The sequence below is a fragment of the Manacus candei genome, unplaced genomic scaffold, assembly GCF_025592945.1.
Source record: "Manacus candei isolate 608988 ecotype Guabito, Panama unplaced genomic scaffold, ASM2559294v1 h1tg000014l, whole genome shotgun sequence".
Lineage (NCBI taxonomy): Eukaryota > Metazoa > Chordata > Aves > Passeriformes > Pipridae > Manacus > Manacus candei.
The window spans coordinates 56542996-56569396 of NW_026138062.1; the positions used below are offsets into that span (position 1 = coordinate 56542996).

Here is a 26401-nt window from a genome sequence, read left to right on the forward strand (position 1 = left end):
TCCATCCGTGGCCACACTGGACACGTCAGAAGGCGGCAGACACCTTTTGCTAGAAATTACTTCTCTTAACCTGGGAAGAGGTTTGGAACCCAAAATTTTTACAACCTGAATGTTTTCCAGCTGCAGTGTAGCATTTCCAAAGAAAGTGATCATTCCCGGATCACCGGCTGAAGATGCAGGAAATCCTGAAAAATGCTGAGATTATAATGCTGCTACCCACCACTGACCAGCCTCAACTAGGAAATTCCTAAGAATCCAGTTGGCTTTGCAGCTGCTTTTAAGCAGCAAGCCACTGGGCAGCAAACATAAATCACATAGCAGTATTGCCAAGATCACTGGGACCCAGTGTGGTGATGTGTTCAGGGTCTGGAAATTTCCAAGTTCAAAATGGTCAGCTCGGAGGATGGCAGGAGAGGCAGGAAGCTGCGAGCCCTGGCTGCATCAGCTTTGAGGCTCCCAGGAGAGTTTACAGAGATGTTGGGCCAGAAAACTGGCATTTTGAGATCTAAATGCACGTACTGTCCTCTGAAAGTTCACTGAAATAGTGCAGTGCATCCTGATTTAAACATAAAATATTCCACTAGACTATTTCCAAGCATTTACGAAGGACATTTTTCTCTCTCACTATGTTTTATCCATTAATAAACTACAACTACTGTTCTATTGTTTCAATCAGGATGTTCCACCATTTTGAAAAACTACCTGTGGCCAACATTCACAAAAACAGGAGCCTTCCAGCACTTCTATTTATAAGCCTAGGTAAACAGCCTGCATGCCAAAAAGGAAATAGTCAATACCAAGGAAGCTCTCACTGATTTTAACACATGGTTAGAAAAACGGCATCTGGAAAAAACATGTCTGGCAGAGCACAGTGCAACTGGGAAAGCTTTTTCTCACCTGAAAAGACTTCCAGTGCTAAAAGCTGCTTCATTTTTTATGTCAGCATAGGTTTGCTGATTATTTTCAGCTGTAAAGAAAAGGATTTTAAATCTAGAGGCACAATAACTCTGGGACAGACTGACCACATGCAAGATTTACAAGAGTCAAAACAAGAAGCATGCTTGCAATGATGCTGTGTCGACATGAGGGGCTGAATCAGACTGGATCACAGCATTTCCAGGAGCTGGTATTTTTTTCCAAGACTGCCCTCCAGAGTACAATGTTAGCTTGTATTATTTTTACACTTTGCTGTTGTGTCTAAATTGACCTGATTCAGAACTTATGGCTTGAGTCTATGGCAGTTTGAAGCAAATTGAATAAATCTAATGCTAAGTGAGAATAGTCACTTCAACACAAACTCACTTGGGAAAGAGAATACTCAGACTGGCATCCCTGTTTATGTGCTTCATCCAGTCACTGACTAATAAAAAAATGTACACGAGTTCACTGGAGCCAGAGCTAGAAACTAGGTCTCATATATCACAGGCCAATGACAGCTACATACCCATCAGATCTATTGCTTTCTCTTGATGAAAATACAATTACTGCAGAACAAATGGGTCAGCTTCAGCAAGCAAACTGAGAAGGGTCTCCAGGCCCAAAAAAGCCTGGTCCTCAGGAGCTATTTCAGAGTGCTGGGAGAAATATTTGTGTGGGAGGAGAGTAAGATTAAAAAAAGCCAAACCAACCAAATAAAACCTACAAATAAAACAAAAAAGAAAAAAAATTACCCCCCCTCAAAAAAAAAACCAAACAAAAAAAGCACAAAACTCCCCCAACAACCCTTCCCAGAATTAAGATGGCTCAACGACCACTTTCTGTGAGTCATGAACCATATTAAAGCAAGATGTGGTTTTGTGTAATCTTGGTTAGCAGCATGGCCAATCTACTACATAAAAGCTTTCTTATCAAACGCCTCAGCTTGTGTCATCTTACACGCAAAGGTAAAAAAAAGAGAATCAAACTTCCAGATCTCTAGGATACATCACCTGGACACTATGTTGTTTTCTGGCCCTGACATGGCATTGTGGAGAAGATGGGAAGGAGAAGCTGAAGAAGCAATCAGTATAAAGGAAGATTTTGCCATTATACCTGCAGAAATGTCTCAGGAAAAGCACAGGGAAAGGCCCAGACAACTATGTGCTTTGTGTGGGAAGAAAGGAGCGGAGGAGAGAGTTATTGGGACTCTACAATGCATGGGCCCTGAGGGAAACAATTGCTACGAGGAACAATTGCTATACAGATGAGAATGAGAATACCAGCAGTAGTGAGAAAAAAGATGCTTTTTATTAGAAGTATGATATATGTACCACAAAGCATAACAAGAGATTCAGCAAACTAGTGAGAACAAGCCTTGAATCTCAACATAGGCTTCAGTCAAGTCTTTTAATAGTATTTCTAGACAGATCAGATCACGACCTGCATAGCTACACAGTCCAGCATCAGTCACTGGAAAATGAGTTAACAGCCTCCAGTCCGAGCTATGTCTGGCAAATACACATGCTACTCTTTTAGTCTGCAACTTCTGAAAATTTGTCATCCTCAAGAGCAGGCAGCAGGAGAAAGAAAGAGGAATGCAATTGCATTCTTCAAGCAAACACTTCCTCCTCTATCTCAGATCATAAAACTATACAGCTTCAAGCTAATCCCCATAATCAGCTGCCCAGCCCTTTCCACTTTATTGGCTGTTTTGTGCAGTCAAAGCCAAATTGCCAAAGGGAGAGGGTCAATCGTTTATGCTGCATCTGCTCCAGGCAGTGATAGGACACAGGATAGATATTTAGGGCTAGAACTAGTTAAATGCAGATTCAGGGCACTGAAAACAGGAGAGGGGGAGAAGAAACAATCCCGGAATAAAATGCCTGGGAATATGCAGAACAAGTTGCTTGGCCAGGCTAGTGCATGGAAGAGCAAGCCATCTCTCTGCTCCTTGGGCTTTTATGGATGAAGGGAAATTGAAACATAGGCAGATGTATTTCAAATGGAAAACGAGGTGAATAACACCACAAGTAGTAGAGGAGCAGTCTGGATCAGGAGGGAACAGCATTCATAAGAGCACAGGGTCATTCAGTCCAGTTCCAGCTATCAAGGACACCAAAGATCTCATCTAAATGCACTTATACTGCATGAACTGCTCTCTAACAAACCCAAGACTAGCAGAGAAAACGATCAAATGGCCACAGCAGTAATTCAAAATCTTAGAGAGGATAATGGACCCTCAATTCAAACAACCCAATATACCTGAAAAAAGGCCATTGTGCAAGCACTGCTTTCTCCTGCCCTTGTGTATACTGTTGCTGGAAGCCACGCCATCCCAAATGCCCAACACCCTCCCTACGTACCATGCAAGGATCAAAGCATTATAAATTAATTTTTAAGGAATTTTCAGTTTCTCTATTTTTATTTCATGCACCTTGCCCAGCAGTACAATTATAAAGCAGTTACCATCCCCTCTTGTCCTATTACTGCATGACTGTAAAAAGTTCCTCTCCAGCTCTCTTGTAGCCCCCTTAGGTACTGGAAGGTGCTATGAAGTCTTCCTGCAGCCTTCACTTCTCCAGGCTGAACAACTCCAACTCTCTCAGCCTTTGTTGACCAAGACAGAGAGCAATTCTTTTTCTGACCACAAGTATTCACCAAGTCTGTGTAGCCAACAAGATGCAAGGTGATAACACTGGAAAGTGCAGAGTTGAGTCCCTCTCAGAAGCAAGGTAGCTTTAGTTAAATTTGAGCCTGGTGCATGAAGAACTGAGTAATTTTGCCCAATAGCTGCTTGGAGCTGGTAGGCAATGCTCACTGCTGCCATCTCAGCACCAGTACTGCCTATTATCAGCAAAGAACAAGCACATTCTCCAACCGTCCCTGCTTTCAAGGGATGGCACCTTAGTCCCACACCTCCCATTTGATGACTTCTGGAGGTCTTTCTACTGCTAGTGTGAAAAATTGCCTACAGCAGAAGCATCAGAACAAAGAAAACGTTAAAGCTACACTGACAAAACAAACAAAAAGAAATCTCACAGTCATATGAAACATTCTCCTTCCCATATGTAATTTATGGTTCCTTTCCTCATTCTTGGTCTCTCACTCTCTTTTTCCTTATCTGGGCCCAACAAACAGTACAACGCAATGGCTTGGTAGTCAAACAGGCTCCAGTCACAGCAAGATACAGCTGGTTCCCAGTCAAAGCACAGGCAAACAAAGCTGCATTTAAGAGCAGCCCAAGCTAACAAAGAGATGTGTCAATGTAAATCACGCTGTCTTACTCAGTGGCTGCTCACAGAAACACTCCTCATCCTCACGTAGATGATAACCAATAAATGAAGTGTTTTCAAGCCAGTAGTTTCCTGCAGCATGTAGTTGAAACATATTAGAGAGGAGAGAATGACAAATCTGAATGGTTATGGATGGAATTATGCCGAGCACATAACAAGACACATCTGAAAACTGGGCCTTCAATCATCACCTCCGTGGTGAAACAGCAAAAGTGAAAACTGTGGTAAAAATCTAAGTGTCTCAAGTACCAGAGAGAGTGTGAACTCACAAGAACTGCAAATAACAAGAACAAAAGATAGCCTTTGTCTGGTAAATTTAGACCAAGGGATGAACAATCCAAGTGATTTTGGATGCCAGTGCATCCTTCATATATTCCAATTACTCATTCTAGAAAGGCTGCTGATGAAAACACTTTGAGTTCAAAAGACTTCCAAACACCTTCTTTAAAGCTCCATGAGATTCTAGAAGGCATATGACAGATTAAGCAGAAAAGATACTTAAGTTGGTTGCATTTTTCTTTTGCATTAAGCAATAGAAGAGCAAACGATGACTCTTGCATTGCCCAGTGCCCAGGAAGCATGAACAGGGAGTCTGGCTAGACTATTGTTCTTAGCTCCATGTTGAGGAAGAGTAAAATGCAACATGACACAAGGTTTAGTAATATTACTCATCATGTAGACCATCTATCTTCTTCAGCAAGTGTACTTCAGAATACTGACAGATAAAGTGCTTTTGCTATTCAAGGAGAATCTTTAAATTATCTTTTTTCTTTTAAGGATATACAGAGGTATGAAATATCGGGTACCCACCAGTTTCAAACAGATCCCTACACCCCAGCCACTTTTTCCACATTCAGACATTTTCTTTGCCACTAGACAGGGGACAGGAAATGCAGTCAAGCTATTTATCATCTCATTTCCAGGTAATGAAGACAAATGTTCAAATTCTGCCATTCCCTGACAAGATGTTTTGGCAGAAGCCCTGAGGGCAGAGACTATGGTCTTGTGCAATTGTATCACACCTTAGAGAAGGGGTGCCAACCAGATAAGTGCCAGCTAGTGCTCGTGAGAACCCCCCCTGTACACGTTAGTAACATCACTGCAGACATTTTGCTATGCTTAAAGCCCCCAAAGTGTTTCCAGTCTTTCAACATCAATCAGCACAACTGAAGCCAGTAGTAAATTGATTCTCACATTCCACTGGTGCCGGTTTTTGTTAGAAATGATTTGTGATAGATATGGTGGAATATATTGATTAGTACTGACAGTCCCAGTTTCCCAGGCGCTTTGTAGCACTGCCATTCCAAAATGACCTGCTTTCCACCTTGTCAATTTTCTTCTGCAGAGTCCATTATAAATATCTATTCTATTCTGAGAGCTTCATCCCCCTCCAGAAAACAAAACAAAAGGGTCAGGCAAGTAAAAAATCAGTACGATAAAATAGGTTTGTGGTGTTGCAAAAGAACTTGTTTTTATTGAGAGATTTTTGTGTCAGGGGAAGAAAAAGGCACAAAATAAGTTACAAAGACATTAGATGAACTGTATGAATCAGAGGCAGTATCAGAGCTGTTACAAATCACCAAAGTTGGCTTACTAACATAGGTTAGCCTCTACAAAATTTTTAAAAGAAAAAATATTTCAAATTATCAAAATAATTCAGAAATTAAGAGAGAATGTAAAACCCACCAATATTAACTTTTTACTAAATTCACACTTGGGCTTACCACCATCACCCTCTCTTAATAGACAGAGATCACTGGAAAATATTACAGAATTATTTAAAAAACTCATTTACATATTATAAATTAAGAATTTATATATTTACCTTTTGTACCTCCAGTGAAGTACAGTACATACAGGTAAAGGCAATATGCATAGGAAATACATTAAGAAAACAGAATAGGTAAGTGCAATTATTCTGAATATTTCAACATTTGTTATGGCCCCTCACCTATGGTAAAGAACATCTTAAAAAGATGGATCCAACAGTTGTTCACAGAACATATGAATATACCACCATAAAAGGTCTACTGTGGAAAAGCTTATGCTGTCTTCAGTTGTGACTTCTCAGATGAAGTATTCTACAAACAGACTTTTCAGCAGTACAACTCTGAGTTAACAACAGCACACTAACACAGTTAAAGAAGAGAAAGTACTTCTAAAATATATCAGTCCTGATTTTAACATGGGAAGGCTCGTAACACTCAGTATTCGAGTAATCCAAATTAAATATTTAACAACACACACACCAACTATATACAACTTCATATTTTACTGAATCTATTCTCCCCACTTCCAATTTCCTGTTATTCAGTTCCCAACTGGCAAGGACTTTCGATTGATAGTTCAAATTATATGGGCATGAGGAAACAATGCAAAGTCTACAGGATAAAGAGACTACACAAAGATTTGGTTTTCTGATGATGAAAGGTGGAGCAGCAACAAAGTAGTTTACCCCTCCGGCTGCTCCTCTGGTCAAGTGGAGGTCTAAGTCCTGTCTTCTGAAATCAGCAAGGATGTAAATGCAAACAGACACAGAGTTTGGCTATAAATGCCTGATTATATCCTTAGGAGTTTCACTTACTTGACCTAAGACAACAGCAACACAGAAAGGGAATACAGTACCAACTACCACTCACAAACTGTCAGCCCAAACTAAGGACTTGATTTATAAAAAAAACCCCACCCTGTAAAGTCATGTGCTGAGCATAACTGTGAGGGTTGCAGCAGTGAGGGGGCTGCAGGGTGCCTTGTGAGGGAAGAGGCCAGGCACTGCCCCATGCAGGTCCCAGCCAGCTCAGCAACAGGCAACACGGAAATCGCAGAATGGATGAGGTTGGAAGGGACCTCTGGAGGTCACCTGGTCCAACCTCCCTGCTTAAGCAGAGCCACCTAACAAAGCAGGCTGCCTTGGACCATGTCCAGATGACTTCTGAATATCTGCACACGTGGAGACTCCACAACCTCTCCAGGCAACCTGTGCCAGTGCTCGATCTCCCTCACAGTAAAAAAGTGCTTCCCTATGATCACATGGATCCTCCTGTGTTTCAGATAGTGTCCACTGCCTCTCGGGCACAGTGCTGCACTCCAGCACTGTCAGAGGAGTTGTTGGCACTTCCACAAAACCATGTTTAAGAAGGGCAGCAAATGGCAAGAAAGAGATTGCAGTGCTACAGCAGTAGGAGGAAAAAAGGGAAAGTCCATGTCAGCACAAGAGGAGCTGAAAGGAGAGACAGCTGAGCAGGAGGAAAGCCAAAAGAAAAATCACAGCCTGAGGAGAGGCTGAGAGTAGACTCAAAAGGAGCTACAACTCTAAAGGGACTGTGTCTGGTGATGAAACCCACACAAGAGCAGTTGAATAACAAACAAAGAGCAGAGAGAAAAACCAAGCACAACAGATTGATCCTGTGCTGCCTGTTGCCTTGCTGAAGAGACTGAGCATGACATGCAGTCATGGAACTGGAAACCACCATGGGGTAGGGGAGAGAGAAGGAAGAGCAGTGGCTGGAAAAAAGCAGCAGTGTTTTCTCTAAGTGTTTTATTTATTTTTTCTTTCAATACCAAAGCAGTAACTAAAATCTTAATGGGCAATAAATTAATTTGATTAAAACTCAACTCGAAACTTATTGCCCCCCAAAACTGTCCCCAACTGATACTAATATAAAATTAAGAGCCTTCTGGCCCTTCTAAAAGCAAACAGTATACACAGGAAAAGCCATGTTCTAACCATGTAATTCTGCTCCTTCAAAGTCTTAAGCCTTCTAACTAAATTTAAAAGGCCTTTAAGAAAAACTTTAAAGATAAGGATGACTTTAAGTCATGGATTCCCACATAAATAAAAAAGGAAAGACTTTGTAGTTTCCTAAAAATCAATTAAATAAAGTGACAAACAAGCTCAACATAAAGAGGTAGCTTTAAAAAAATCAAGGTATCATTAGATTCAGAAGGCAAAGGTAGTGCAATAAAACTATACATACGAAAAATCTACTTCCTATTTCTACATTACTTACTCAGATTTTAACAGGAGCAAAATAAAATTTCGTTCTGATTTTGAAGAGTGAAAAGGATCAAATAGTAGAAACCAGTCCTTTAGAGTCATACTTGAAATCACAGCATCCACAACTCTTTCATCACAAATCACCTGCAGTTGTTTGCTCCATAACAATTTTTATCAGTGCCTGCAACACTGATTTTTTTCTATAAGCTAGCATTAGAAATGCCTGTCTCCCAATCATGTTTCCATAATTTAAAAACATTTTGTTTGAAAACAGATGTGCCAGATATCTCTCATGGGAGATTTTAAATTAAATATAGCCTTCAATATTGGCCAAGTTTTCTTACTGCCATATTTTTTGCCATAAAAAGTATGAGATGAGCAACTCAGATGTGTTGGTGAGAAGCAGCAACGTGCACACTAAAGACCAATTTCCCCTACAAACCTTTAGTAAATGAGGGTGGGCAAGTATTTAAACACACTCCACTCTACAATCTTGCTGTATACGACAAGACCCTGAAACCCCATGGTCCTACTTCCTTCTCCATAAACAGTGGAGAATGATTTAAAAGAAATAATCTTTCTTCTGGGGGTAGTCAGCTCCAGCTTTATCTATCTGCCTTTTTACTGACAAACACACAGCCATGTTAGGGCTGACTTGCAGTGAACATTAGTTGTAACAGGGATTTAAACTCTAGACATTATTACTTAGCAATGCCTCTAACAGACCAGGCATTTTATAAAAATCTTATAGATCCTGTGAAGCTCCAGGCAAGCTGTTATTAACAATGCTAATTTGTAAGGTTGATGAATGAACTAACAAATTCCAATCAGTTTTAGAGTAAACTGACATTTGCAACTCAAAAGGAAACAGAGTCTGCAGATTCCTCTGTAATGGCTACATGGTATAAATTCTGCATGTTCTACAAAGCCTGCACTTTAATCCTTCATTCAGTTTCTTTGGTTTCTCAGAAGCAAAAGCTACTTAAGTGAACTGAGCAATGAAAGACAAGCAAACAAAGGTAACTCTCTGTCCACCATAGTTTCAGAGATGCTTGTTAAATACCAGTTTTGGCAGGCTGCATGGAAGAATTCTCAATGAAGGCAGCTAGAACTAGTTTTGGACTATTGCTTTCCAGCAAAAACTGTCTTTGGCACTTATATAATCCAATTCTATGATGCTACTTTACACATAGTCCCATATAAAGTTGACTGAGGAAATGAAAGATGACTTTCATAAAACAGGCACTTCAAATTAGAACAAAAAAATCTGTTCCCCATTAAGCAATGCAGGAGCTTTTTTCAGAATGACAGGAACAGCAAGTAGTACCAAAATTCAGATGAGAAAGTTCAGTAAATTCAGACTGTTGGGGTAAAAGTTTTACCCAGCTCTATTAGATTTAATAACAGCAGCACCTGGAAAATCTGAAGGCTACAACAGACTGGACAAGGCATTAAAAATACATAGCATGGAAAAATTATGTATAAATTTGCTCACCCTCCAATTCTACACTGAGATCTGCCACAGAGGTTTTCTTATATAGGTACCTTTCCTTCACATAACACATCTTGCAGAAAGATACAATCAATGAGACTCAAAATACAGCTATACCCTAAGTCTCCTGTTTGGTAAACAGCTGAATATAGACATTTCTGACACAGACATTGTGTCAGGCCAGACTAACTTCCACCATCAAATGACAGCATTGCTCTTGGGCTTTTCTGACATATTAACTGCAAGGCTCACAGTTTGCATGCACAGACTCAGCTGTGTCGAAGAGCACGATCAAAGAAGCTCTAACAGGGTGGGGAAAGGGATACACAGGGCACCAGCCTTCAGCTAAACAAAATAATGCTAACCAAATCTGCACGTGGTGATCAGGCAGAAGACTCATGAACAAGGGTTTTAGCCCAAATGTTTCCATTAACACACTCCAGGAAAAGTACGTTTGTTCCTCACTTTCCCCTTTTCCTCAGTACAACAAAAACACTCTTGCAAACTGCCTTTACATGCTTAGGTGAAATAGGCTGGAAAATGTATGGCTCAACTGCATTTCCCATGGTTCTGTAAATGATATTCTACTAACCTCAGTACATCCATCCACAGCCTGGAGACCCTGGCATGGATTGTACACTGTGAGCAGATGAGCATGTGGCTGCAATCCTTAAAACCTTGACTGAAACAAAGGTGGAAACAAGCTACAATGTGCTCTATGTTAATTATGTATCTCTGGAGAGGTGTGAGCATGTTCTTCACTCAGCATCCTGATCTGAACATAGAGTCACCTGTGGCCCTCCTTTAACACAGAGCTTCTAAGTTTCTGGTGTGTCAGGGAGTCTCTGAACAGCACTTTCCAAATCCCTAAATAGAGAGCACTAGCTTCATTTTCAGGGAAGTTTAAAAAAAAATAAACTTCTCACTTCTGGATTTTATTCTCTCCAGCCTATCAAAAGCAGTCAGGTAGTAAAATCCCTTTAGAAGGCTGAAGTATCACTTCACAAGTTGTGTGACAAAAACTCATCAAATAATTCTAATATTCCTATCTTTCTAAAGGGAAGCTGGTAAATTAAGCAATGACCAGTTATACCGCATTCACCAAAAGAAGGCTGTCTAAATTGTAATTATTTTGGTGCCATGCCATTTCATAGAAGAGCCAAGTCCGAATTAAAACTGAGGCAGGCCACATTTCGTATTGATTCAAAGAAATGTTTCATCACAAAAGCAGCAGTGCTGAACAAAGCTGAAAAGGAGAAAAAGGAAAAAGGAAATTATGAAACTCATACCCCCAATAGGACATCCTGGAACCAATGCTAGCTCTGTAAGCAGAACTTTCAAGTTGAGACAAAGAGCAAGATGGGTATTTCTACCAAACAGCTGTTACCTTATGTTTTCACTTACCCTTGCCCTGAAGTATTTCAGTTGAATTCTCTTTTTTTTTTTTTTACTCCTACCAATAATTCTCCTCCGTGCTTCATGACCTGTCATTCTCCTTCATTCCAAGCTGTATTCACATATCACTTGTGAGATCCTGAGATAGCGGAATCCCAAACATACCTCATCTGAGACAGTATTAATAAGATCTGACTAATCAACACCATGGGAAAGCCTCTCTCCTCTCTAGCATAATCCCATTAAGTGAGCTGGACAAAAAAACCCAGAACTGACAGCCAGAGGAATTGAGGGAAGAAATTCCTTATTGGGGATAGGTATCTTAATGTCTACACAACACAAAAAAAAGTTAACAGTGCCAGCTGCTTAGTATACAAAGCTACGCTAGCAAAAAACATAGGATACTTCACTCAGCTGTAACAAGGATGTCAGCTCTCAGACTCCTAGCATCACAATACATAATAAACTGATGTATCTAGTGCTGTATCGACCTCCGCTCTCCAGTAGCTTCTCAGGGCAAACTTACTGCTCAGACACTGAGATTCATTGATTGGGCCTACTCAGACTTCTTACACAACTTCAAAAACACCCAATGGATTTGAACTTCAGAACACAAAGGGGGAGAGCAAAGCCTGATGCTACATTGCTGAGCTTCTCCTGCAGGGATTTTCTCTTATAAACCTTCTGATATAACTCACCAGGGACAGTAACAACACAGAGTTCCTACGGTTGCCAGAAAGAAGATTTAAAATTCCTTCTAAAAAAGTCCCTTTAAAATTTGAAAGGTGCAAACATGGGACAGATTTAGGGTTAAAAGAAGAGCAGCAATATCTATGGAAAACAATTGCTAATTTTGTATTCACTCTTGTTTTTTCAATTTTACATATGTATACTGATGATATAAAAGTGCATGAGTGGAGAGGTAAATTTAATTATAAGTTGAAGACTGTCACAAAATCTAGCTCAGAGTGATATTCTCCACCTGAACCATGACAGCATCCTACAGTTGTAATGAAAATTTTGTGGAGGTGTCTTGTAGCATTACCAGGGTTACCAGTAGGGGATAATGACAGCAAAAACATGGAGGGAGGAAGGCTAACTGTTCCTATCTGCTTCTTGGATGACTTACTCCACCTAACACCTGAAGAGGGACAGAGACAGAAAACACCTAAAAACAACTGTTGGGTCTTGGCAGCATGTTAATACCACTGGGCTTACTGCTGTTTGCTTCTAACTAAGCAGGTTTTATTTATTTAGAAGCCATCAGCAACAAAAAGTCATTTTTCCACCTCTCCATAAATTAAAATGTGAATACAAAATTAAAAAGTATTTTAATAGGTTCAACCTTTTCAAGTATTTCTGAGCACCTTATTTGAGAAATTTTCTTACGTACAAAAGGGCCAAATAAGGCAGAAAGACTACACAGCTGGGTTTAAAAGTGCCTTGCCACATCTACAACAACTATCCAACAGTCTGGAAAAAAAAAAGAAGGCTGGAATTCTTCTAGTGAAGCTCATAATACAGGCAAATCCCACAACCATACTGATACTCTGTCCATACGGACTGAAGTTTCTAACTTTGCTCACAGTCAATGCCTGGATCATGTTCAGTCCAAGTGGGAATGCTGCACGTGTGAAACTGCAGTCCCTGGGCTGCCCTCTGCACCAACCAGGGGAGTTGCTCTTTGCTCAGTGCTACAGTTCCCAGTGAACAAAGTTCAAACACCTTGCTGCAAGCTTCAGATTCTGTTTACTTTCACTTCCTGGAAGAGTAAAGGAACTCCCAGTTTAACCAGGAAATATTCAGCAGTCAGCTGTTTGATATTTTTAAACTCAGCTTTTTCAAGTCTAAGATCTACAAAAACGGCTCGTGAGCCTGAAAATATACCTTCTGCCATTGTATGGCACTTTGCTAGGAACTCAAAGTAGGAAGACTAGGAAACATTTTATGGAAACCCATCTTAACAAAGAGAAAGCCACAGGTTAGAGCATAAAGACGACAATGTAATCAAGAAAACAATCTCTGTAAGGCCTCATTTTTGTAGTTGGAACTTTTCATATGTTCATGTTTCATATTACAGGACTCCACATCCCGCTAATGAAGCATCTACCAAAAGTTCAGTCTAAACAGGAGAATGAAGTTATCATGCTCAACAAGGTCAAGTAATGAAGTGCTTGAGTAGCACCTGCTTAAGAAACAACATCAAGCAACCAAATGCTGCCTCGAAGAGGTTTGCCTGGTTTTTAAGTAAGAATGCTATCTACACACAAGACTTTAAAATAAACACTAGCAGCTTCCTGGCAATGAAGCTCAAAATGTAAGAGCAACTCATAGTTCCTCTTACCACTTCAAAGTTAAGTCTCTTCCAGAAATAAAGACACAGATATGTCTACAAAAATGAGCTATATATTCTAACACACCTCGCACACAGTATGTGATAAGTACCTTACCTATGTCACACCCATGAAATTATATCCGTCAGAGAATTATTTCACTCCACAGAGAAGTTGCTTAGCTTCAATATTTATGGCAAAGTGAGGACAAGGTAGAAGTAGGCAAGTCTATACAGCAGTGCTGAGATGTGGGGAAAACATGGCAAAAACATGTGTAAGTCAGCCCAAGAAAAGCCTTGGTGCATGAAAAGAAGGAAAAAAAAAGTCAGGAATGTCCCTTATGTCTGCAGCCTCTTTTGTGTAGTCCTTCCTCCCAGCATTCCATTATCACTAAGTAAATGCCCAGCGCTCGATTAACCAGCTGCACCCAGTAACTCTACACAGGTGTGCAGAGAGAGAAACCTTACGTTCACAGTTGCCTCTCCTGTACTGAATATGCAGAGGCCATTTCAACACACAATTTCAGGAATTTGTTCCCACTGAAGTAGCATACAGCACATTCTGTGACTAATTCCACCCTATGGAATAAAACAGTGGTTGTTTTCAAGTTTCTCAGTTTATACTGAATTAAAATCCACTACCTTGAAAATAAAATGCCAACATGTGCATTGATGATCTGTCCAAGTCCATCTGAACCTAGATAATTTCCTAGGCTTCAGAAATACACTATCCCAGCCTTGCTGTCTCACCTGGCTTCAAATGCAGTCCATGCACTGTCACTCTGAACCACAAGACTTTGAATGGCTGTCCCATAAGAGCATCAGTGGTGTAATTAGTCTGAACAGGACTCAACCCCCTCTCCTAGTCAGGAATAACACAGGCACTTGCCCAATTACATTCCCTGACAAGTGAGGTCCCCAGTACTTGTCATACAGCTGGACTGACTGCACAAGTAAGAAAAGGCATAAAATGGGCCAGTGTTTCTTCTTTTCATTACTTGATCATGTGAGTCTCTTCATCAGCATCATAAAACTCCTGATCTTCGCTTCCACTCTCTGTAGAACTGTCTTTGTCTCCAGACTAGAAACAAAAATTAAGTCATTAGTTAGCACAGAAGTCACTAAATCAATCTCAAAATACATAAGCATGAACCATTACACCTCTATGGAATGCTGCTAGAGAAAAAGCAAGAAGACAGGTCAAATCACTATATTAAAACTTTGTCAAAGACATAACGTGAATTAAGATTTCTTTATGTCCTTGGTTCTTAAAAATATCTTTAAAAGAGATAGGGTTTAGTGGATGGACTTTCTCTGCTTCACTAGTACACTGGAGAACACATGCAGGAACTAGACTGGCTAGAATGGTTCTGAAGTGATAATGTACTCTACTTTCTTAATTTAAGTCAAAGGTTCCTACTCTGTGGAGAGCTGCTAGATACACAGTAGCTCACCACAGCTCACAAACACAAATGACTTGATCAGGTAAAAGCTTCTCCATCCAGAATTAATACTTCTCCATGTGTAGAACAGACATTTTACTATGCAAGTTTAGTTAAAAAGATCCCTCTGCAATACTAACTAAAAGTGTTACGGAAAAGGGAAAAACCATATGTTCAGAAGGTGAAGTTCCTGTTATATGCATACTTACTTCAGCCAGAGTCCTTTTGACAGCATAATTTATATCACATACCCAAACTAAAGTCAGCTGTTACAACTGGTAGATTTTTATTCGGCCAGTATTGCATTTTTGCATGGAAAAATGGAACTGACGCAAATTATTCCAGTTAAAAAGATTCTCCTGATAATATAAACTTTATCTAGTTTGGTTATTTAGGATTTTTCCCCCAGTATGCTTGCATCCATCCTAAGACTTCTGCCTGCCTAGTCATATGCTAAGAAGGGTGAGAGAGAGGGTGAAAAATAGAGAAATGGAAATCATGTTCCTGACTGACAGTGCCATGCAAGCAAAATCTGTAGCTTTAGATCTGTCTTCAGAGGAGTTTTGCTACAGCACTGTGAGTTGACTGCAAAGGAATTTCAGATAGTTTGAGCACTAAGACCTGTCAGAAGATATAAAGGGAATCATGTTATGCTTTTTTCTAGATTTCTAAAATTATTTGAGGAAAGTCAGGCTATCACTGGATGCTGTCCAACTTGAATATCACATTCACGTATGTTAACAGGGACAAACCCTCCATTCTGGGCAATCACAACACATGTTAACTTGAAAGTGGTACAAAAGGACAATGGATTCCACAGGGGGAATTCAGGCTATGCCAAATAAATTCTAAATCTTTCTCACAGCAGCTTCATAAGACCTCTCTATGGCCTTATCAAATAGGGTTAATGTTTAACCGCTTTCCATTTTATCAACACTTTCTTTGTGAGCTTTACAATAAATCCCTAATGTCTCACAGACATTCCAGATATAACTTCCCTGAAGTTACAGGATTAGTTCAGGCCTGAACCAAGGACTTTTCCATTTGGATTCAATAATTTTTATCCATCTGGCCAAAGGGTTCCTGAAGAATGTTCTCCATTTTACTTTTTTTCCTTCTGTGGGTCCTGTTCAGGGTGGGATTTTAAAGAAGCATACAGAAGAATAAGCAAGGAAAAGTTAAACCGGAGAAAACTGATTGACATAAGTGAACCAAGTTGTGAGAATCCTGATAGACAAAACTTGGCACCTCAAAGGGCAATACTGACCCTGGTTGGTTAAAAAGGAAATAAAAATATGACTTCCCTCCCCCTAAGTTGTAACACCTGCACTGCTTGCTAGATTTGCTTTCATTGGTAAACCATCTGCACAATAAGATGTAATAATGATGTAATTACCAAAATAACAGTTGATGTAAACATATATGATGGATTTGTGTAGTCAGCAAGAATGTGGTGCCATAACATGTTATCCAGTATGACTGAAAATGTTTATAAAATATGCATGTGAAGTAGCTAAGGTATAAAATTAATTGTTAGAGGACTGTCTCTTTCAAGCTTTCTTAAAGGGTGCTTTTGTCACTAAAACTGTGCTGTCCTGTCAAGAACTGTTACAGCTAAAATTGGTAAACAAGGCAATATGTTGAAGTCTCTGATAGGAAGCAACTCTTCTCATTCTAGAAACATATGCTACTCAGCCTCCTGATTTCTGTGAAAATAAGTATGACTACCTGTGAATCTCAGAGTGCTTGACCCAAAACTAAGCAAATGAAAGTAAAAGGTGCTAAAGAATCCCATCTCATCTCAGCCTAATGGAGTAACTAACATTTTTTGTCACGAGCTTCCCTTCAAGTCTTCTGACCACTTAATCTATCCTCCATGAACCACTAGTCCATCGATACTTAAAATTCTGAGACCATTAAAACTTTACCCAAGTTCGAACACCCACTTCCAGCTTCTCCAGCTACTTCTTTCTAATCCCATTTCAGTCACAGAGGAGCAGCCATGTTAAAAAATCTCCACATGACTGGAGGATGCAGATGCCAAGGAGTTTAAAAAAATGAAGTATAAAGTGATATGAAAAACAACATTCAAGGAAACCTGACTGCAAAACATGCTGTTGCCACATTTATTTATGCTTATGCCTGGGAGTTTTGTAGTTCCAATGTTTTCAACAAATCTCATTTCCCAGAGTCAACAGTGGGACACGTATCGGAGGTTAGTCTAGCTTTAACCCATTTAAAGCCTCTTAGTCTAGCTTTAACCCATTTAAAGCCTCTCTAGGACAGACCTAACAACTGGCACTGCAGAACAGTCCAGGCAGGTCAGGAGTACAGGGTGCTGCCTTTGAGAACAGCTCTTCACAAACAGGCTTTTGTTTTTGTTACCATCTAGGGCTTCTCAGGCTTCAGTGGCCAGCTTTGGATGAAGCATGCTGCAGCAATCCTTCTCAGAGATTAGAAAGGCACAAACATCACTTTATCCCAAAGGGAAACACTGTAAGCTTCTGGCCTTGAAGGGATGAATTAACCCAGCTATGTTTCAGCCTGCATTTCCAGATGTGATGGTAGGGTTACTAAACTATCTTCTCTATCTCCTTGGGGTCTATCCTCCACAGGCCACGAATCACTACCCTAATTTATTTAGAGTGGCATATTCAAGCTGACAGCTGAAATAAACACAGCAGAAAAAGTACTAGGAAAAAAATTAATATACCTGTGAGCCATCTAGGGCTTGCAATGTCATGGCTTCATCTCCCAGCCTCCAGTACGAGCATACCTGCAGGTCGGAAATAGTTTCCAGCAAAGGGCTGTTTAAGGTCTCTGGTAACAATAAGCTTAAGAGCCCAGACAACAGACCAGTCGCTCCAAACACAATGTAAGGCAGAGACCACTGCACAGATTTCTGGAAAAAATAACAGAGAGTTACATTGAGATTGGTTCCCTGTAGTTCATACTGCCTATTAAAGCACTTAGCCTTTACAACCAATCCCCATGCCATGTGTTTGTGTTCCTATTTAGTATAGTTACCGATCCTTCTGTTGTTTTTTATTTGCTTGTTTGTTCTTTAACCAATATTGTCAGTTGTATCATATTAATACTATTAGATCCACACAGATTTTGGGATGAACTTTAAAAGAAACGCCTGCTGAATTTGAACTCAATTCTTTCCCATAACATATGTATTTTTTAACAAATGCAACATCCTTTTGTAGTAGGGAACAGAAACCACAGAAACACAGACATGCTGCTTGGAGATCTCTTGGGTCATCTAGGCCAACCACCTACTTCAAGCACAACTACAGCCACCACTAGACCAAGTCAATCATAGCTTTGTGTAACCAAGTATTGAAAAAACTGCAAGGATGGATATTCCCCAAAAAGGAGACTGTTCCAATGCTGCCTAAAGCCTCTCAAAAAGATTATTTTCCAAATTTCCTACCTAACCCCCAAAACTTCCTATCTAACCAAAAAACTCATGTCCATTGACTCCTTCTGAACTGTTCCACATAGCTGGGAAGAACCAAGGTGTAAGACCCAGTGTTCACCTGAAGCCATGTGCCCTAGGCTCCTGATCATTTTGGTTACTCTCCACTAGACGCTCCCCAGATTTTTCAACATCCCTCTCAAACTAGAAAGGTAATTAATCTGTGAGCCACATACTGAGTTGGGCCTGATGTAGCTCGGGGTGAAGTCTATCTGTCTGTGACGAGAGGGCTGGCTTCCACTTAACCTGTCTCTTCCAGCAAGGCTGCTACTCAGCCAGTTGGTTCCCAGACTGTAATGACCATGCAGTAAGTCCACACTACGAACAGAATTTTATTCTTCTTGTTAGCCTTCATGGGATTTCTGTTGGCCCAGAAAGTCCCACTGAACTCTTGCTACTCCTCCTTATTTTGCATTCTCTAAAAAGGAGGATGCATTCAGTCTTATCTTTCACTTTTCACTAGCCACCAAATATTGACCCCACCACTATCCCTTTGACCCTGGTGGTCCATACAACATTCAAATTTAATATTCCTTCCATCCAGGACACATTTCCTCAGCTTTCAAATGCTAATAATGTAGGATAGTCTCACAAGCCTTACAAAAGCCTTCCCTGCTCTGCTCCCTTTCCTCATCCATATTACCTTCTGTGATTAAATGACTATCAAATCCAACTGGTTGAAATGAATTATTCTTAGTAAACCCATGTTCACTGATCCTGATTACCTTCCTTGCCTTCACATGCTTAGAAATAGATTCTGAGAGATCATGTCTCAACCTTCCCAGAGACTGAGTTCAAGCTGCTCAGGCTGTAACACCCTGGTTCCACTTCCTGATATTTAAGATGCACACAGCATTAGCTATTTTACTCCCACAGCTATCAGTGATCCTTCACTACGATGATGGCTTATCACACATGATGGACAATTGCCTCACTATCACAATCAGCTCTTTCATCAACTCCTAGGGAATCCTATCCCATGGAATGGAAAGCTTTCAGCTTTAAGTCTTCTTGAACCTACTGCTCCTCCTACTGTTTGCTGGTCTTCCACTTCCTCAACTGTGCTGATAGGCAGACTGTCATGGGGTCAGGCTTTGCCTGTCAAGACTAAAGCTGAAGTATTTCAGCTTATCCCATGTCATCCACAGGATGCCCATCCCATTTCACAGCAGGCTAAACATTTTCACTGAATTTCCTTTAGCTGATAGAATCCCTATTTATGTTTCTTGCTAGTTTTAGCTTCAACTGAGCTTTGGTCTTCCTGTCACCACTTGTGATTGTGACAACCTAAGCAATGTTTATAGTTCTCTTCTGATGCCTGTCCCTGTTCTCACATGGCTTATTACAAGCCAAACTACACAGAGGAAAGGTGGATACAAAAAATTCAAGTTATCTACAACACAGCTCCATAATGTGTACATTCAGATAACCAGTAAAGCAGGCTCATTTCAGAAAAGGGCAAGAGTTTAGCTATTTGTTTCATCTTGTATAGGAAAGAGCAATTCTAAATTGAGGAAAATAACAGGCTGTGATCAAATGGAAGACCAACATGCCACCTCTTACCTAAGCAATTAACTTTTCCTATTCTTACTATTATAAGATCCCCAGACTAAAGACACTGAAAACGCATTGAAATAGTCAAAGACATTCCAAATCACAAAAATACTTAATTCTTTTCTCAAATCAATGTTAATTTGTTACTTAAACAGAGCTATTTTCATTTTCATGGAACCCCTTCAAGCATGACGATTCAAGATTTATGTCTCAGGCAGTATCAAACCTCTGCTAGACACAATATAATCGATGACAAAACTGCTACATAAAAGCTGCCTATTAAACCTACCTGGCAGACCAGCACCAGTCTTGGCTTTGCCTGTTGTAGCCCAGGGCTTTTCACTCTCACCTATCCAGCGTTTCATTCTGCAGATTGAAGAGTTCCCTACGCTCACCTGCCTTTTTGTGAGCCTTCTGCCTCACATATAAGAGAGCAAATGGCAGAGCACAAAGTTACCTCAGATAAAATCTGTCACATTAAAGGAATTGCAAGCAGCTGATGTGAAAAACTGGCACACTCTTTCACCTGCATATACATAAAACTATAAGCAGAGGAAAATAACAATATCTTCCCCACGTTTTGTTCTTCAGAATTTTAATTTGCCTTGACAGATTGCTGTGAAGTTTGTGCTCAAAAGCCTTGTCAGTGTATCAGATCTCCACATCATCATCTTCATTCATTGAAAGATAAACTAATTTGCTGATGTTTATACACCATGAAGTGCACTGGCAGTAAAACAAATTTATTCTCAGAAACACAAGTTATTGAGCCCATATGCTTTATTTTGACACAGCAGATCCTTTAACTATATGGGTTTTCTGCTATTGCTCGCTTAGGGTCTAAAACTGGGTATCACCATCTTGGTAATTTGAAATTACTATATTGCTAGGGTCCACTAGATAAATCCCAAAATTTTTACTAGAGATAAAATACCTTCTAAATTAAATAATGCTGAGGTTTTGTCTAATCACACAGATGACACTGCAATGCCTTTGGCCTACCATGATACTGTTAAGGTATGCAACTTACATATCTTAGTTTACATACATAATCCATCAAAAATATTCCCATCTCTGTAAGGCTCTGATACATCAGAGCCACAAAACAAAAATATACATAACAGAAATTCAGACTAACCAAGGAAGGGACAAAAGGTGCAATGATTCCACCAACACGAGAAAACATGGAGCAGGCACCCATTCCAACATTCCTAAGAAAAAAAAAAACAAAAATAATTAATCTTTTGAAAAGTGCCACTAAGCAAGAAAAAAACTCATCAGTCATCACCCTCAGCACATTAACTGGCAAAGAAAAGTCAAATATAACTGAAAGCATCCCAAGACAGGAATGAAACATTTTTGTAATTAAAATGAAGCAAAAGTCCCCTTTACGTTCAGAATTCTAACATACAGACATATGTAGAGACACAAAACTTGTGTGATTTCAGTTCATGCATCTTGTCTCTGTGTGAAACTCTGCCTGAATTAATTTATCCAAATCCTATTAATCAGCAGAATTGCCCACCCATGACAAACAGCACTTTATAGTTTCACTGGTGGCTGATCATCATAGGCACCCCTATGGCAGATGCTTTTGTCTGCTCTGTCAGCCCAAGCACAGGGTATTTCTGCCTCTAGTGAGTGAAACCTTACTGTAGCTTATATAGGGCCTATGAAGCATCAAGTTACTTTTACAAAGCTTATTGATCAGTCATCTTCAATGTTCCTGGTTAAGCAAGTATGATAATAGAGTTGTGTGCGTCACAAAGTACTGAAAAAGTAAGATATCACTCATTAAAAGAAATATCAGCAGTTACTATTGCTATCCTCATTGGTGGAAGGAGAGTCGTAAGCATGGCAAGCAGCCAGAGGACTATTTTACTGTTATATAGAAACACAGTTAGTCTGAAGAGAACACTGCAAATTTGAGGGAAGACAAAGTGAGAAGAGGATAAGGGAAGAAATTTAACACGTAAAACTACAGATAACCATTATATGTAACTGAAAAATTCAAATGAAAAGGTATAGTTAATAGAAAAAAACTAACAGAGAAGTAAAAGATGGTCAGCTAAGAGAACCACAGAAATGAAGACTTAAAAATTAACTTGTGTTACCTGATCACTGTGGGATAAAGTTCTGATGTGTAGATGTAGACAATGTTAAACGCAGCACTGATTGTCAGTTTCCCCAGCAAAGATAGAGAGTGACTATTCACCACTGCAAACACCCCAGTATCTGATGGAGAAAATGTGACCCTTTTAAGGCTTTTGAGAACTCAAATACATCTTTAATGATTTCAATTACACAATAGTATGGAGTGAACAGGAATCTAGTGAAGAGTCTAAGAGCTGAAACTATAACTCAGTATTTTCAGAGTCTACCACTAATTAAATACTAAACTAGTTCCATTGGTAAGTTGAAGAAAAGAGTGATACATTTTTCAAAAGTGAGTAGGCTTTTTCAGTAACAAGAAATTCAGTGTCAATTTTATAGTATCATTACCTGCTTCTAACATTATTACTCTGGAAGGAAGATGCTGTAAAGGACCATACCAAACATCCCATCCAGTTTACTTTTGTCAGAACAGCTAGTTCTTACTCACTTCAATCAGGCACATCAGAGCTCATGCCCAGCTGAAAGAGGTGCTTCCTTCTGGCCAGTGAGCCATTTCACTTCCTAAGGCACTTTGCCCCTGGCTGACTTTGGCAGTTCAGTACACAGCTGATTTCCTGGAGTCTTGCAATTCTATCCCCTCTTTTCATATGTTTTATTTGGACTAATATGCAAAAACTACTTGATGACTGATACCAGTTGAACCAGAATATCTCTGAGTGTCCAGGCTCTAGCATCTGGAATAATTCTGGAAACTTGAGTTGCATCCCTTTAAAAAAATGCTTCACCTATTAGATTCATTGCCATCTAGAGCAACTTATGTGCTCTATCCTAAATGTTTAATTTTTTTAATCACTCTTCAAAGGTGTTATACATCCACAAATCTTACAAGTGAGGTGAGTTTACACCTCTGGTTTTCAAAAGAAAAGTTACTCTGTAGTTTTGTTTCTATCATTTTGATAAACACCTGAAAATTAACGCTAGTGTGTCTCAACAAAAAAGACATTTAATTTCACATTTCCTAAAGACCCCTTGCTTCAAAAGATTATCAGAATGCTCTCTGAACTGAAAGTTATGTGGCCACACTACTAATACCACAATCACACTAGTCTTGAACATTACAGAGCCATGAGGAAAAGATGGAAACTTGTTCCAAGACTCAATTCTTTGGATCTTTTGACACTGGTCTTTCACTTTGACAGGTACATACAAGTTGCATGGGTACTACTTAGACGGACATATCATTTGGCTAATGGAGATACCACAAGAAACATCACCCTTTGGGATTACATCAGAAAATTTGGAAAGGAGCAACTGATGTGATCAGAAGTAAAGGGCAGAATCCAAAGGCAAAAGTTCAAATCCAAACCTTCTTAACAAGCTTTCCTTAAGGTCTTAGGAAGATTGCTGTTTATTCTTTCTGTGAGTTAGCTTCTCTGATTTCAAAAATTGAGACTCACACGTGGTATGAGCCTGATCTACGAGCAATCATCAAATTCTTAGGCTGTAGGATGCTGCCTTTACCTATTTTTATCCCATACTCCAGAAACAAAAGGAAATACTCACCTTTCCTTTTAGGAAGAAACATGACAATAAGACAAGCCAATCCTCCCAGGAATAGAAATGCACTCAGTGTTCGCTTACGACCAAACCTGAGATGCAAGGATAACAAAGTTTTATTCTGCATTAGGTCTGTAGTTTGCAGAGCAATGCAACCTCTAAGTTCACACTGACTCTTTAATTGCAGTTGGGAATTCTGAATGCCATCTTCCACCAACACTTCCTCTCACACCGTTTTTAAAGTAGCTTCTATTGCAAAATGAGCACCAACTTTCTGCACTGGCTGACAACTTCTAGGATTTTGATTTGCTTCCCTCTGTGTGTGCACATTTATGAACCTCCTTGGGGGACACACGGAGAAGAGATCAGGAGGCGAATTCTACAAAAAGTGAGCGACATTGTCCAGAGTATCGTGGTTCAGGAAAAGACTAAATAAATACCTGCTCTCCTCACATACTAGCACACACAGGTAGTGCTGCACGAGACCACACAACAGCTCCAGCTGAGACAGCTCCAGCTGAGTCTCGATAGCTTTGTCCCAGCAGTGAGGATGGGGATCACATCCCACAGCGGTGGAAAGAACGCTATCTAGTGTTAGCATGGAGTCAGCACAGCCAGGCTCGGCTGAGCTAGATCAGCCTCATCTGAGCCAAACCGAGATGGCTCACTATTATCTTGAAAACAAGTTAAACTGCTATTTGAAATAAAGATATATCATGGCACTTTCAAATTGAAGCGGGAAGCCCCACACAACAGGCACAAGACAGGAGATGCAATATATGGGAAACGTTATCTTTGAGAAAAGTTATAAAAAAACCCTGAATGGGTTAATAAGTTCCATACTTACCACTTTTGGTTAATCAAGTAAATACAGATTGGGTACGCTGGGATTTCTATCAAGCCTGAAAGGGCTAAATTGGCATAAATACTTCCACCTAAGTCACCCACATTAAGGGTAAGACCATAGTAAACCAAGCTGCACACAAACCTGCAAAAGACAGAATTAAAAGAAAAGTAAAATCAGAGCTGACACTTTGACTGCCAAATCAAAGCACTGGTCTGGTACAATACACTATAAACTATATTTAGCATTTCAGAAGATAGGTCTAAAATGTTTCTCTACAAGTGTATGATGCCTTCTAGGCAAAGAAACCATTCTGTCCCTTCACAGACCCAATTCTTGACTTACTACTGAGTTAAACTTAAGACTACTCTTAAAAAGAACATGCATAAACCAGAATCAAGTTAAATATCATCATGATTATATCAGTTGACTTCAAAAATGTCTTTGGCCTTTTTGTTTTTATCAGGTCTCACGTTCATCTATACGTTTCCAGCTGTGCGTAAACTAAATATCTCCAGCAGTTCAAGCGACACTTTGACCCCCTTTTACATTCTGCTGGTCCAGTTTATTCATTCTCCATCTCTGTTTAACTTTTCTTTTGTAACTCTGTCATCTTGTACATCCCTGTAAAGACCATCGTCTTTACAGAAAGTAAAGAAACTGGTTACTAACTCATTCCGCAGGAAATCATCAATTCTCATTTAGGGAACAAAACAATGAATTATTTATTCTGCAGTAAGCATTTGGAAAAGCAACAGGAAAACAGCTCTGTGTTGTCTGCTGACAAAATCATTTGGTTTATTCTTAATCAATACATCTCTCCCAAATATACGCATTATAAAAGCAACTGTATGAGCAGTAATGCCAGGGGACTCACACACTATGCCATACATAAGGTTTATTTCAAAGTAGCAGCAAAAGACCTCAGGGCTAGCAGAGCTCTCTCAAACAAAACAGGCACTTTTGGAGTTAAATTTCTGCTAGTGACCAGAGGGAGCGTGGTGGGCTCCTGTTCCTCGCTACAACAACTGCAAGCACTGGCAGCGCTTTCTCTGAAGAACAGAAACATGCTCATTCGACAAGGTAGGCCACCCACCTGCTCATGGGCTCCTTACACACCAAACAAACAATAACCCACGTGACAAAATACTGACAGCACTGGGCCTAAGAGGAGGACAGCGTGACTAATCTCAGCAGGGGTCAGAAGAGAATAGGTAGTTCTCAACTATTTCGAGACTCAAAAAGCAAGACAGAAATGCGAAGATAAAACACCTCAGAACTAGACTGTTTTATGTTAAAAATGGCTTAATGTTAGAAATGCGCTAAGAAAATACTGTTAATACATACTGAAATACTATAAAGGATCCTTTTTAGGTACAGTGTCCCTAACAATACAGGCTGAGACTAAGTACAATCTGCAGGATGAGCCAATTCCCAGCAACATATTCTCTCAAAGACTTAAAGAGGCCACAGTAGCAAAGCTGGGCCTACAGAGTATTTCAAGTACCAGGTAAACATCATGATCAAGGTGCGCCCCAAGAGAATCCTGTATCGGAACAGATCCAAAAAGCTGCCAGCCTCTCTGGAGCCCCTCTCTGCTGGGAGTTTCAATGAAAAAGTGCACTTCTGCTTGCGGTTCCTCTTGGCAATGAGGTAGAGAGCATCTTCTGCCTCATTCAGACGGCCTTGAGAATAGAGCCAGCGGGGGGACTCGGGAATGAACCTGAAACACACATACACAGACACCCTTAGGGTTTTTCTTTTCCATTAGGCTTGACCTGCCTATGGGAAACAAGGCTGAAATACAGCCCTTTAGGTATAAAATTGACTTAATTGAAAGAGAGACAAATCACAGTCAAAGGAAACGTAAGATATATGTAATTTAGATACCAAGAATTTACACTGAGTGTATACATAGACACACACATAGAAAGGACAATATCACAAGTTACAGTATGATTAGGACCCTGTCTTTGGA

At 39.9% G+C, this 26401-nt stretch overlaps 2 protein-coding genes across 2 annotated transcripts in view; both read right to left on the reverse strand.

Annotated features, from left to right (window-relative positions):
- The window catches only part of MAB21L3 (mab-21 like 3), a 37379-nt gene extending 22906 nt beyond the window's left edge, over positions 1-14473 (reverse strand). Inside the window, exon 1 of the mRNA XM_051779669.1 lies at positions 14426-14473. The gene's annotated coding sequence lies outside the window, so the exon portion shown is untranslated. The remainder of the gene's footprint in view (positions 1-14425) is intronic.
- The window catches only part of SLC22A15 (solute carrier family 22 member 15), a 40898-nt gene continuing 20153 nt past the window's right edge, over positions 5657-26401 (reverse strand). Inside the window, exons 6-12 of the mRNA XM_051779663.1 lie at positions 25931-26146; positions 24427-24567; positions 23586-23671; positions 22022-22142; positions 21046-21118; positions 17583-17771; positions 5657-14508 (exon numbers count right to left, since the gene is read on the reverse strand). Coding sequence (XP_051635623.1) covers positions 14422-14508; positions 17583-17771; positions 21046-21118; positions 22022-22142; positions 23586-23671; positions 24427-24567; positions 25931-26146 — 913 coding nt within the window. The 3' untranslated portion in view covers positions 5657-14421. The remainder of the gene's footprint in view (positions 14509-17582; positions 17772-21045; positions 21119-22021; positions 22143-23585; positions 23672-24426; positions 24568-25930; positions 26147-26401) is intronic.